The sequence below is a fragment of the Gekko japonicus genome, unplaced genomic scaffold (assembly GCF_001447785.1).
Source record: "Gekko japonicus isolate JY-2015 unplaced genomic scaffold, Gekko_japonicus_V1.1 scaffold1799, whole genome shotgun sequence".
In the NCBI taxonomy this organism is placed as follows: Eukaryota; Metazoa; Chordata; class Lepidosauria; order Squamata; family Gekkonidae; genus Gekko; species Gekko japonicus.
The window spans coordinates 122,275-135,566 of NW_015162004.1; the positions used below are offsets into that span (position 1 = coordinate 122,275).

At 43.9% G+C, this 13,292-nt stretch overlaps 2 protein-coding genes across 3 annotated transcripts in view; one reads left to right on the plus strand and one right to left on the minus strand.

The window, feature by feature from the left end:
- SKIV2L (Ski2 like RNA helicase) overlaps window positions 1-5,138 on the minus strand; it is a 43,377-nt gene extending 38,239 nt beyond the window's left edge. The window contains 3 exon segments of the mRNA XM_015405455.1: window positions 762-871; window positions 2,305-2,426; window positions 5,095-5,138. Of these exon segments, the coding sequence (XP_015260941.1) occupies window positions 762-871; window positions 2,305-2,426; window positions 5,095-5,113 (251 nt within the window). The 5' untranslated portion in view covers window positions 5,114-5,138.
- A 1,010-nt stretch (window positions 5,139-6,148) lies between these two features.
- The window catches only part of NELFE (negative elongation factor complex member E), a 22,262-nt gene continuing 15,118 nt past the window's right edge, over window positions 6,149-13,292 (plus strand). For both annotated transcript variants that reach the window (XM_015405460.1, XM_015405461.1), the window contains exon 1: window positions 6,149-6,232. The gene's annotated coding sequence lies outside the window, so the exon portion shown is untranslated. The remainder of the gene's footprint in view (window positions 6,233-13,292) is intronic.

Sequence of the window (13,292 nt, forward strand, 5' to 3'; positions counted from 1 at the left end):
AGGGAGAGTTTCATGTCAAATGCTGATCACTTCTCTGCCGTTCCCAGGCCAAAAGGGTTGCCGTTTGTGATATGTGTATATATATATATATTATTTTTGGGAAACAAAGAGATAATAAAATGAAAATACAGATAAGAAAAAATGCTTACATATCGTAATTGTGTGTGCGTGCGCGTAGATAGATTGATAGATGGATGATAGATGATGGATAGAGGTGATTATATATAACAAAAATATAAGAAAGATGATAGAGGAAGATGGAAGATAGAAGGATGGATGGGTGGATGGATAGAGAAAGAGAGGTGATTATATACAACAAAATATACGAAAGATGATAGATGGAGAGATGGTGGTGATTATATATAAAAAAATAAGAAATAGGAAATATTTCTCCCCAACATCCCCTTCATTACATTGAAAGTTTTTTTGGACAATAAATACACAAAAAATGCAATACATTTACATTCAACAGTTTACATTTCAAATTCTGTTATATACACCCACTCGTGTCACTCATGTTTAAGCCTGAACCACCTTTTAAATTTCTTGCAATAAAGCTTATTGCTTTTCTTGGTTGTCTTCTACTGCCTGTGTGCGAATCCTACCCAGTGTCGGTCAGACTACCAGAAGGATAGTTGTCCAGGGCCACAGATGCGGGGACAGGGGAATCAAACCATCCCCAAGACGGCGTGTGGCGCTGGGAACCCCGCGGTTTCCCGACACCCGGCTTTCACGGAACCTGTGGCTGCGTCACGCCTTACCTGTGAGACCTCTCAAAGTGGTGGATGGGAAGCCAATCTGGGCTGCTGAGAAAACGCTGCTCCAGTTCGGACACCAGCTCCTCGGCGTAAGGGGGCAATCCGTGGGGCAGCTGCGGTAGTGAGCAAGAAAGGTGGGGGCCTCAGACGTTAAATACTGAATGCAGAAGCAATTGATGGGATGCAGCCATCCACTGGCTGAAGCCTCCCCTCCACCTTAACGGGCTCTTGCCCTGAACCGGGATGGCCCAGGCTAGCCCCATCTTGTCAGACCTTGGAAGCCCAACCAGGGCCAGCCCTGGTTAGCCCTTGGAAGAGAGACCACCAGGGAAGTCCCGGGTTGCTATGCGGAGGCAGGCCATGGCAAACCACTCCTGTTTGTCTCTTGCCTTGAAAACCCTACAGGGCTCCTTAGGCTGGAGAGCAGCTTTAGAATTTGCCAAGCGGGGTGCTTGTATCCACCCATCCTTCCCACGCCAAGAATACCCAGCGCTGGTTTTTTCATCCTCCTCAACCACCACGACATTGTCAGATGCCGCTACTGCACTATAATACTAGTGCCAACCTAGCAGTTCGAAAGCAAGAAATTGCAAGTAGATAAATAGGGACCACTTCGGTGGGAAGGTAACAGCGTTCCGTGCGCCTTGGGGTTTAGTCATGCCGGCCACATGACCACGGAAACGTCTTCGGACAGCGCTGGCTCTTCGGCTTTGAAACGGAGATGAGCACCGCAAGCCTAGAGTCGGATTCGACTGGCTTTCGAGCAAGGGAACCTTTACCTTTTTACTGAGGAACCACTGCCCAGTTTTTAGGCAACTGAACCCCCCTTCACAAACGCTTTTTTGCTTGCTTGCTTTGATGTTTATGTTTAACGCCACTGGTCAAAGAACACTGAGAATTTTCTTCCACATTTTTTTTTACCTCAACTTTTCTCAAAGGAGCTCAGGGAGCCGAATGGAGGTTCTCCTCTCCCTCCCTCATTTTATCCTCACAACAACCCTGCAAGGAAAGCTAGGCTGAGAGAGAGAGGAAAGAGAGAGAGGGAGAGAGAGGGAGAATAACAGGCCCTATTGCTATTTATGACTCTTGTTGTGAAAACTGTAATTAAGAAGAAGTAACAGGCCCTAAATCAACTGTGGAGACTCATGGGAAAGTGAAAATCTGAACCCAGCTCCTCTCTGGTCCAATGTTCCCTCTAAGCTATGAAGTCCTGTGAGCAAAAATTCTACTTTGTGAGCTACTTGCATTTAAGTTGTGAGCGAGCGATTTGGCTATTGCATAAATTAATTTGCTCTGGAGCCACTTTTCCTGAGCCAAGACAAAAATGTGTGAGCCGGAGGCTAAAAAACTGTGAGCTAGCTCACACTAACTCAGCTTAGAGGGAACACTGCTCTGGTCCTAAATCCAGCACTCTAACCACTATGCCTCAATGGCTTTTAGAGTTCCTTCGAACTAATTCCTGTGCAGCAGAGTGAGCTGTTGCTTGTCGCTCTGCGGTGCTGTTCCCTTGTTTCTGGCTTGGAAAGGGGCAAGCCCCAGCCCTTACCGTGGTCAGTGGAAATCTATCTCCGTCGGGCTTCTCCTCTTGGGTGATGAGCTCAAACCGGCCAGCACATCCAACCTCCAGAATTGAGAGAGGCAGGTCCAGAGGCCCCCTGGGGGGCAGGGCTTGAAGGCAAGACAAGGATGTTTCAGAATTCACCCATCACTGTTAAATCTTGACTGTCGCTTAGCAGGCATACCAGGCGCTCCTTTCTTTGTGGGTGGGCGCCAAGAGATTTAAACCCATTTGACTTTGAACCAAACAAGTCCACTGGACTCAAGCCTCAGAACCAGAGCTGGATGTATGCCCGCTAAGTAAGCAGTGGTTTAAGGTCTCAGACTGGGACAGTCCTCTAAATTTAAAAAAACAAACAACACCTAAAATTATTAAATTAATTGCCTTTCTTTTTCTTTTAATTATACCTGAGCTTTCTGCCCTCATCAGAGCCACCAAGGCAGCTAACAGATTAAAAACATAGATAATTGAGACTCATCCAGTCCAACCCCCTGCACAATGCAGGAAATTCACAACTACCCCCCCATGTCTCCAGTGACCCCTGCTCCACGCCTAGAAGATGGCGGGGGGGGGGGGAACCCTCCAGGATCCCCGGCCAAACTGGCCTGGAGAAAAATTGCTTTCTGACCCCCAAGTGGCGATCGGCATTTCCCTGGGTGTGTAAAGAAAGGGTCACTAGAACTAAGCACTGAGGCAACCCTTCCTGCCCTCCCTCTCAGGATCTGCCTAAGTTCACAGAATCAGCATTGCTGTCAGATGGCCATCTAAGCCTCTGTTTGAAAACCTCCAAAGGAGGAGAGCCCACCACCTCCCAGAATACTTTGATTCCATATCAACGTGTATCTGAACTTTGACTGTTAACTGCTGTACCTAGGCAGGAGGTATATGGCCTCACATGGATTTCAATCACTGAGGCTTCAACTTCACATAGAGTAAAAACGTGCATGTCTTTGTCATATGAACACTGTCCCTACAAGATTCTCAAGGACAAAATAAAATACACATGAAGCTGCCTTACACTGAATCAGACCATATGTCCATGCTGGGGATTATTAGGAAGGGAATCGAAAACAGATCAGCCAGTATCATACTGCCCCTGAATAAATCGACGGTGCGAGTCGGAGTACTGTGTACTGTTCTGGTCACCACACCTCAACAAGGATATTATAGCATTGGGGAAAGTGCAGAAGTGGGCAACTAGAATGATAAAAGGGTTGGAACACTTTCCCTATGAAGAAAGGTTAAAACGCTTGGGGCTCTTTAGCTTAGAGAAACAACGGCTGAGGGGTGACATGATTGAGGTTTATAAGATTATGCATGGGATGGAGCAGGTAGAGAAAGAGGTACTTTTCTCCCTTTCTCACAATACAAGAACTCGTGGGCACTCAATGAATTGCTGAGCAGTCGGGTTAGAACAGATAAAAGGAAGCACTTCTTCACCCAAAGAGTGATTAACACATGGAATTCACTGCCACAGGAGGTGGTGGTGGCTACAAGCATAAACGGCTTCAAGAGGGAATTGGATAAACATATGGAGCAGAGGTCCATCAGGGGCTATTAGCCACAAGGTATAGATAGGGACTCTCAGTCTGGGGCAAGGGATGCTCTGTATTCTTGGTGCTGGGGGGGGGCGAGCAACAGTGGGAGGGGCTTCTAGTGTCCTGGCCCCACTGGTGGACCTCCGGATGGCCACTGTGTGACAGAGTGTTGGACTGGATTGGGCCATTGGCCTGATCCAACATTGGCTTCTCTTATGTTCTTAAAGTCAGTCTTGTCCACTCAGATTGGCAGCAGCTCTCTGGGGACTCAGGCAGAAGTATTTCCCATCACCTCCTACCTGAACTTTACTGGAGTTGCCAGGGATTGAACCTGCACTCTGCCCCTGAGCGTAGGCCCTTCCCCCAAACATCCAATAGCTTCTGGCCCTCCTTCCTATTGTACACTTATGTTATGTTATGTACTGTACACTTATGTTTTTCACAGCACAGAATCCCCTGTGCTTGTCCTTTTAACACATACACGCAAAGCAGAAATTCCAACAGTGCAATTAACCCCAGATGCAGATATGGAGAAAGCTGCCATCTATCAGATTTGTTTGTCATGCTGTTGGAAAAGCCCTGCTAGAAAAGGAGAGACCAACAGCCAGTACATAAGACAAATCCAATCACTTGGTGGAAAACCACATAGACCTCATTTTCATTCACAAGGCAGTTTGCATCTGTCATCTGCAGACTGGCATACCATCGGACTATTCTTCTGCCCGTTTTTATATTATTAACTTTTAAAAATGTGAATACTGGGTTTTTTTGCAGCGTAAAACTAAAAATCCATTCCTTGGTTTCACAGCCAATGTTCCAAGTAAGTATGTGTTATTCATTGACACCCCACCTTTCTTTTCTCAAAAAGAAAAGCAAAACTTGAGGCAACTAACAAAAAAAAATTACAAAACGAAATTGCCATCTCTCCCTTCCTTTCCTCGCACTGTGCCTGGCTGGAGTCCAATAACTGTATATTTATTCAGATGTTTCACCGCCTGCTTTTCTATCACCGTACGATGTTCGAGTCATTCTATTAATACGCACACCCAACGGATGCTTACAGCGGTGGAGCTCACTCACCACGATCCCCCCCATTGACATTAATAAAACTGCATTAAAAGAAAGCGTCTCCTTTCATTTTTCCTTTATTTTTTTAAGCATGCCCAAGCCAGCCACCCCCTCTCCCTGCCAGTCCCGCGGAGACCTTCCCCTCCCACCTGACTCCGCTCGCTATCCTCACCTATCCTCTCCAGCTCCATCGCTGCAGTTGCCACTCGAGCAGGGGCGGGGCGCCACCTAACCTCCCCTAACCCGGAAACACTCCTTTCTATCCCGCATAGTAAGGACAAGAGCTCTGCAACGGGCAAAGGAAGAGGGGGGATAGAAGTGGCGGAAGGCAATGGCTTCTCCGGGCGGAAGTAACCGCTGTTCCCTGCCTCTGAAGGGCGGAAGTTTCCGCAAGCAAAACGGGATTTGTCGATCACAGTAAAGGAATCATGAAAAGACAAATCCAGGTTGTCAGCCGTGTTAGGCTGAAGCAGCTGAACAAATGTAGAGTCCAGCGGCACCTTTATAACCAATAAAGGTTCATTCAAGCTATGAGCTTTCGTGTGCATGCACACTTCTTGAAATACAGTGAAAGCTTATACATTGAATTAAACTTTGTTGGTCTTAAAGGTGCCACTGGACTCCAAACTTGTTCTGCGGCTTCAGACCAGCAGGGCTGACCACCACCACCCCATCTATCTAGGAATCATAAAACAAGGTTTGAGTTCAGCGGTACCTTTAAGACCAAAAAAGTTTTGTTCAAGGTATGAGTGTTCTCAGATACACTGCAATGGAAGGTAACAGTATCTAGGGGGTGAACGGCAAATTAGCATACAGCATAACAACGATGTTTTAACAGAGGCAGAAAACTAAACAGGAGTCATAGTGATCAAAGGGGAAGGGGAAGCCGAAACTTTCTACCACCGTCCGGGAAAGAAGGGGTAAACAGTGCGCGGTCCAATGGCAAAACGCCATGCAAATTATAACGCGAGTTCCCCTCCCCCTGCCATTTGGTCCTTTACTGTAACCAAGCCAATGAGCGGCCTTTTATTCAAATCAGAAACTGCCTGGCCTCCCAGGCGCACTTCGAACGCGTTTTCCTCTTCTGCAGTTCGACCAATGAAAGGCAATATGCAAAATCTCCATCCATCTTTTTTTTTATCTTCACTGAGTTCCAGACAAGCTTGATCAGCCAATGGAACTCGCGTCGCGGGGCGGTTTATGCAAATTAAGAATTCTACCGCCTCCCTGATTGTGCGGAGAGCTTGTGGACGGAAGAAAGAGGCGCGCGTGCGCGAGAGAGGAGCCGAGGCAAAGAGAAGGACCAATTGGTGAGTGAAAAATCCGACGAGGGATGCAAAAATAGAGTTGGCACGAGTGATGGGGCATTATGGGACAGGGTCATCAAACTTAGACGGTGGGGAAAGGAACATAGTTGACATGAGTCCCAGGGCATCATGGGTCACTCATTGGATTGGGCCTTGCCCTGGTGCATGGAGGATGGGCTGGGCTGTAAAAGACCTGTTGGTACTGTCATAGGATGTTCTAGCAAGCCTCTCAAGGTGAGGAGGTGTGTTTACAGGACAAAAGAGGTGGGGACCTTGCTGGGTTGACTTGTGGCCCGAGTGTAGTGTGGCTCAGTTCTTTGACAGAAACTTCTCTGCCTCTGTGTTTCTTTAGGTACACAGATGTGCTTGCACATGCATAAGGTACACGTGATCCCAGAGTTGTACTATATTGGGGTTACCAAATGTTCTCTTTTTAGAGGACATGTCCTCTTTTGGGTTCTTTTTAAAAAACTGATGAAAATGTCCCCTTTTTGAGTTGGAAGGTTAGGAATTTTCTTAGTAGCAGTCATCACAGCTACAATAATAGGGATCTTTGGAATGAGACTTGTCATAGTGATCGCTTGTTTGGAGTAGTCAGTCGGGAAATATGTCCTCTTTGTTGCTTTTCAAAATATAACCCTAACTTTATTCTCGTAAACATGAGATCATAAGAACTCTGCGCAAATAAAGGGCCATCTGATCCAGTCTTCTGTTTCGTACAGGGGCCAGACAGAAAGGCTACAAGCCTTCCTCTCTTACTGCTCCTTAGCAAGCGGTATTCAGAGATATACTGCCTCTGTAAATGGAAGATTCCATTTTGCCATCATGAGTTAGCAGCTGCTGATGGACTTAAACTTCATGAACCTGTTAAAGCTGCCTAGGCTACTGGTTATTATGCTGTCCTGTGCCATGAAGTTCCACGAGATAATTATGCATCGTGTGAGGAAATGTTTTATTTTGGCAGCTCTGAATCTACTGACTGTCAACTTCATTGGGTGTCTCTTGAATTATACAGTTTCAGAAGAAAAAGTTCTCGCCGTTTTCTGCGCACCACACATAATTTGCTCCCTCGTTGTGTGCATTTCCCCCTCTAAACTGAAAAGCCGCACTCCACAGTGCTCTAAAATCTGTTTCCTGCCACGACCCCCGACATCACTCAGTCTGCAGCGTTTCTCTGCTCTTTTCTGCTTAAAGATGTGACAGAAGCTCGTAGACAGAAGGGGCAGTTGTGCATACCACAGCTTGAGGGAAGTCGTGGAGCAATTTGGAAAAGAGTCACAGGGAAAGCTGCTAATAGGATAGCTGGATCCATAAAAAGATTGGCTTTATTTCCTGCTTGTCGATGTCCACCAGAACTTTATTATTGTAAGATCCTATTATGTAATTTTTGTACCGCTTATTGTGTCATGTGAATTCCTCTGCTGTGTTTCAGTTCTTTCTGGTGGGTGAGACTGCTACATTCAGGGCCGACTTATCTAGTAGGCACAGTGCCCAGGGCCCACAATACTTTTAGGGGCCCACTGAAATGTTTTCATTTCTTTTAAAATCAGAAGAAGAAGAAATGGTCTTTTGTCGTTCAGTTGCACAGTCGAGTCCAACTCTTTGTGACCCCATGGACCACCTCACACCAGGCCCTCCTGTCTTCTACTGTACTCTGGAGTTTGCTTAATTTCATGTTTGTTGCATCGATAACACTGCCTAACCATCTCATCCTTTGCCGGCCCCTTCTTCTTTCTCGTTCAGTCTTTCCCAGCATCAGGGTCTTCTCCAGTGAAGAAGAAAAAATGAACTTTTAGAGTCAAAGAAAATGTTTTAATTTTTTTCTCACATTAAAAAAATGCAATTTTAGGGCTCACGAAAACGTATTCAAACGTGCCTAAAACAGAAAAAAAAGTTGAAGTATATAAAGTTATATCAAAAATAATTTTTCAAATTGATATATATTATTATAGTAGGAGAGGCCCACAAAGGCAAAAGTGCCTAGCGCCCATGAAAATCATATTGTGGCCCTGGTTACAATCCTAATGCATTGGTTATTGAATGTCCCATTTTGTTGATTGTACGGACTCACTGACTCACAATCCGCCTTGAGTGCCTGTGACAAAGGCGGACTATGAATAACACAACTAAATAATTTTTAAAATGGGATCTTTTGATGGGGGGGCGTGGCGACGCCAGGGAAGATGGCGGTCGTTTGATCTGCGAGCTCTCCCTCCCCTACCAACCCCACAGTAATTTCGCTAACCTTCATCCTTCTAAAAACATCAGATTATGGGAAAGAATGGTGGCACTAACTCCCAGGATGCCAAAAGAGTGATTAAAATGCCACAAGACTTTCCTGACAGGAAGGTGGCCGAAACGGAGAACGCTAAGATGGCAGACGATAAACTGATTGCACAACTTCTGGAGCATGTCCTAGCTAAACAGGACTTGTCGGGTAAACTGGATAGGATGGAAAGACGATTAAGTGATCAATTTCAGCACTCTCTTGAGCCCATAAAAGTGCAGTTAGCACAAATGCAGTCCACCTTAGATAAAACAGCAAAACTGGCTGAAAAATCCATTACATAAGTAATGCACTAAAGGAAGATGTTAAGGAAGTTCAGGTGCGGGATTTAAACTCAAGGGAATGGTTGCTGACTCTTGAGTCGCAAATGAAATAATTAAATTTAAAATTAAGAGGGGTGCCTGAGGGGGCGGAGGAAAACATGGACACAATTTGCTTTGTAACAAATTGGCTGGCTTCAATATTCAATCTAGAGCCAAGGGTAGCCCCAATTATTTAAAAAGCGCTTCGACTGGGTGCTCCTCTCAACCCAAAACGAACTGCCCCGAGAGATCTCCTCATACAACTGGCCGACTGGAGAACAAAGAAAAAAATACAAGGTGAAGCGAGATCCAGAGGCTTCTCACGTTTTAAAGATTTTAAAGTGTTAGTGTTCCCAGACGTGCCGCAGGAGGCTCTTAATATCAGGAGAAATTTAAAGCCGATTACCAACAGGCTGCAAGATGAAAAGGTGCGTTATAAATGGCTCCTCTCAGGCTGCCTGCAAGTCTCACACCGTGGTTCCCTTCTCACAGCTTCAGACGAGGACTCAGGTTTTGAACTATTAGAAAAGCTACATCTCTCCAGACGCTCTGGCTCGTACCGTAGTTCCACAAAACGAAAATCACGCTCCCCAACTACTCCGGAACAAAATAATAAAGTTTTATCCCGAGACTCCAGCTCTTCAATGTCGGCGGATGGATCTCCTGCTCGTCCTGTTTAGCTCCTTAGAGGCCGTTCATAATAAACTGGCAATGTAGATCATAGTCTAGCTTACTTACTGTTGCAATCTTTTCTTACCCTTATTGTTATATTGTAGGTTCGAGGGTTCAATAACGACACAACACACAGAGATCTGTTGAAGCTCTCTGACCAAGCTCTCAGTTCTCTCTCTGTCCCAACTGTCTGTCTGAACTGCCTGTCAGCAGCGCTTTATTTAGAGCAGGCTCACACATTTCTCCCCCCTGCCCTGCACAGTGAAAACGTTACAAAGAAGAAGCCTCTAACTAGAATCACAATATGTTCTTAACAGGATGTTCTTTACGCTGAAGCTCTCCTATCTTGCCCGAATGTAGCCAGGTTTATACTCTCAGCAAACTCAGCAGACCTGTCGGGTTTGTGCACTGCTTGCCAATCTCCCTGTGAGAACTTGAACTCCCGGGCATGCCTCACAGGAGTTTTTCATTCCCACATTATATCTTTTACATTGGAGTTGCACATGATACTTTAACTCTAATAAGACTTGGATGTTGGCTTGCTTAATCTTGTTTTCCAGCTTTACTGGGGGGGAGGGGATCTCTTTGCCTCTAAATTTAAAAGACCTCCTCTGGTTGTTGTCCCATTATTGGGGCTCAACACCACATTCCCAAGGTTGGTCTTTCCTTTTTTTTAGTTGATAGCATTTGATAATAGAATCAGTTTGATAATTTTGAAAGGCACATTCACAGTTGTTCTGAGTTAAGCGTTATATTACTGTTTTTTCTGGGGGGAGGGGGAACTTGTTATTAAGGGGCTATAAAACTTCAACCTTTGCTCATTTTGACAATAGCAAGATCTAGCCACTGCCGCTTTTTAAGCTAGTTAAAAATATTAAATTAATACTTATATTTACTGTAGGTTTGTAATTGCATCTGAAAATTAATTGATAAGGATCTGATCGCTGTTGATAATTAATTGTTGATAATTTGATTAGTTATTTTTATTAATTGTGGGGAAACCTAGTGCTGTGAATAATTAATTGTTAATAACCGGATTCACACTTAAATTAATTGTGGATAACTTGATTAGCTCCGATTATTAAATTGCAGAGAACCTGATTACTATTAATAATTAATTGTTGAATAATCTGATTTCCCTTAAATCAATTTGTTGAGAATCTGACTTGGTTTATTATTGTCTCAACTGCTGGTATTTTATTCAAGAAACTTCTTTAAGAACTTGGAGCCAAAGTTCTAACATACTTCTAAAAGTTACCTTTTTTATATATTGTTGCTTAGACACACAGTTTGGTTACCTATAACTAACACTTGCAGATTGGCATTAATACAGCTACAACATCTTTTCTAAGGTGCTACCTTTGCCATCTTAACCACATATTTTAATAATTTCACAACCTAATTTACAAAAATCCAACATTTCTTCTTTAACTCATAATGAACACTTTGAAAATTCAATCGGTTAATATTAGAGGTCTTAACACCTAGGTCAAACGAAGAAAGGTCTTATGCCAGTTGCAGCTTACAAAGCCATTAATTCTGTTTCTACAGGAAACACACTCTAAATCTGATAAACATCCTATTTTAAAATCTTCTTGGTTTCCGCAACAATTTCAGGCACCAGGGTCATCTAAAGCAAGAGGAGTGGCGATATTGTTCTCTAAAGCACTCAACTTCTCAGTTAACAGCATGAAAGTAGATCCTCTGGGCTGCTTTCTCTTTCTTAAAGGCACTCTAGAGGGCAGGAAACTCACACTGGCATCAATATATGCCCCAAATCTGAACCAAATTGCTTTTCTGAAATCCACCTTTTCGGAGTTACAGGCCTTCACAGAAGGTGAGTTGATCATAAGTGGAGACTTTGCAGATAAAATACTAGATAGGTCCTCTGTGAAGCATAAAACTAACTCGTATCTTAAAACAGGAACAAGCACAGGGCTATCTAGACTTTTTTCTGAATTTAGATTAATAGATACCTGGAGGTCCCTACACCCGATAGACCGAGACTACTCATACTTCTCGGCACAGCACCAGACCTTCACAAGGATAGATTATATTCTAATATCTGAACAATTATTGGCAGAACTAGTATCAGCGTCCATTGGCCCAAGGTACTTGACGGATCATGCATGGCTTGACTGTCAACTACAGAAAAATCCAAAGACAAAGCGAGACAGACACTGGTCATTGGACACCTCAATCAAGGAAAAGCTGGAGACTGACATCAGGAACTTTTTTCAGGAAAACTCATCACCAGAAATCTCTGCCTTCATGTGTTGGGATACCATGAAGGCTGTTCTTCGAGCGTCAGTGATTTCTCTCACATCACATCTACGGGAAAAAAGAGAAAAAGTCAGAAGAGATACGTTAAACCGGATCATCCGACTTGAATCTAAATATAAAGAAACAGGGAGTAGAAGGATATATGCTAAGTTAGTGGCGGAAAGAAAGACTCTCGAAACATTGGAAACATCGCAAATCCAAAAAAACTTACTTTATTTAAAACAGCAGTACTGGCAAAAATCTCCTAGGAATGTACGCATGTTGGCATGGAGGATAAAAGAAAGAAGAAAGGCAGCTCTTGTGACTACACTGAAAACTTCGGATGGCAAACATTATACCTCTCCTAAAGCAGTAGCAGAAGGATTTGCTGACTTCTTTGCTAAACTATACACCGCCAGAAAACCAGTGATAAATGATATTGTGACTTATTTGAACACTGTACCAGACCTAAAAAAGCTTTATGGACAAGCCCATAGACTGAAAAGAACTTATGGACACCATTAAAGACTTGAAGCTAAATAAGGCCCCCGGCATAGATGGAATTCCTGCAGAGCTTTACAGAACCTTTCGCTTAACATTGGAACCTCACCTGCTTAACATATGTAATGAGGCCTTAGGTTTAGGAACAATACCTCAGTCCTGATATGACTCTTCTATCTCTGTAATCCCTAAAGCCAAGAAAGAGCTATCAGACCCCGCATCATACCGTCCAATAGCTTTGTTAAACAACGATGCGAAGATATTCACTTCAATACTGGCCAATAGACTTAAAAAACTGGTACCAGAATATATTAATCCGGATCAGACCGGCTTTATTCCAAATAGGCAGATAACGGACAATGTTAGGCGAACGCTTAACATTATATCTTATGGGAAAACCTCCTTTTCTGAATCTGTAATCCTGGCTTTAGATTTTGAAAAAGCCTTTGATTCCCTAGAAATCCCCTATCACCTCATGCTTCTGGAAAAGTTGGGCTTTGGCCAGAACTTTCTCAACACTTTAGAAACACTATATGCTCACCCTAAGTCTAGAATACGAGTGAACGGCTACAATTCAAACTTCTCTCCGTCCAGAGGAACCAGGCAGGGGTGCCCCCTCTCACCATTGCTATTTGTGCTTGCAGTGGAACCACTAGCAAATGAATTGCGTCACAACCAGGAGTTTGCTGGTATCTGCATTAACGGGCAAGAACATAAATTAACAATGTATGCCGACGATATCACCCTTTATATTTCTGATCCTGAACGGTCCATACCAGCCATTCAAGCTACTCTTTCTCGGTTTGGGGCATTGTCCGGTCTATGCCTGAATACCACAAAATCAGAAATCTACCCTATCACTCTCTCCAGTAAAACCCGGTCAAAATTACTTGAGTCTATGCCATTTCGATGGGGGGAAGATACTTGGAGACACCTCGGAGTCCAGATTCCTCTTGATCTACACAATTTGTTGTTATGCAATTATCATAAAACTTTTGCTAAGTCTCAAGAGAAGATGAAAAAATGGAACACACTTAAG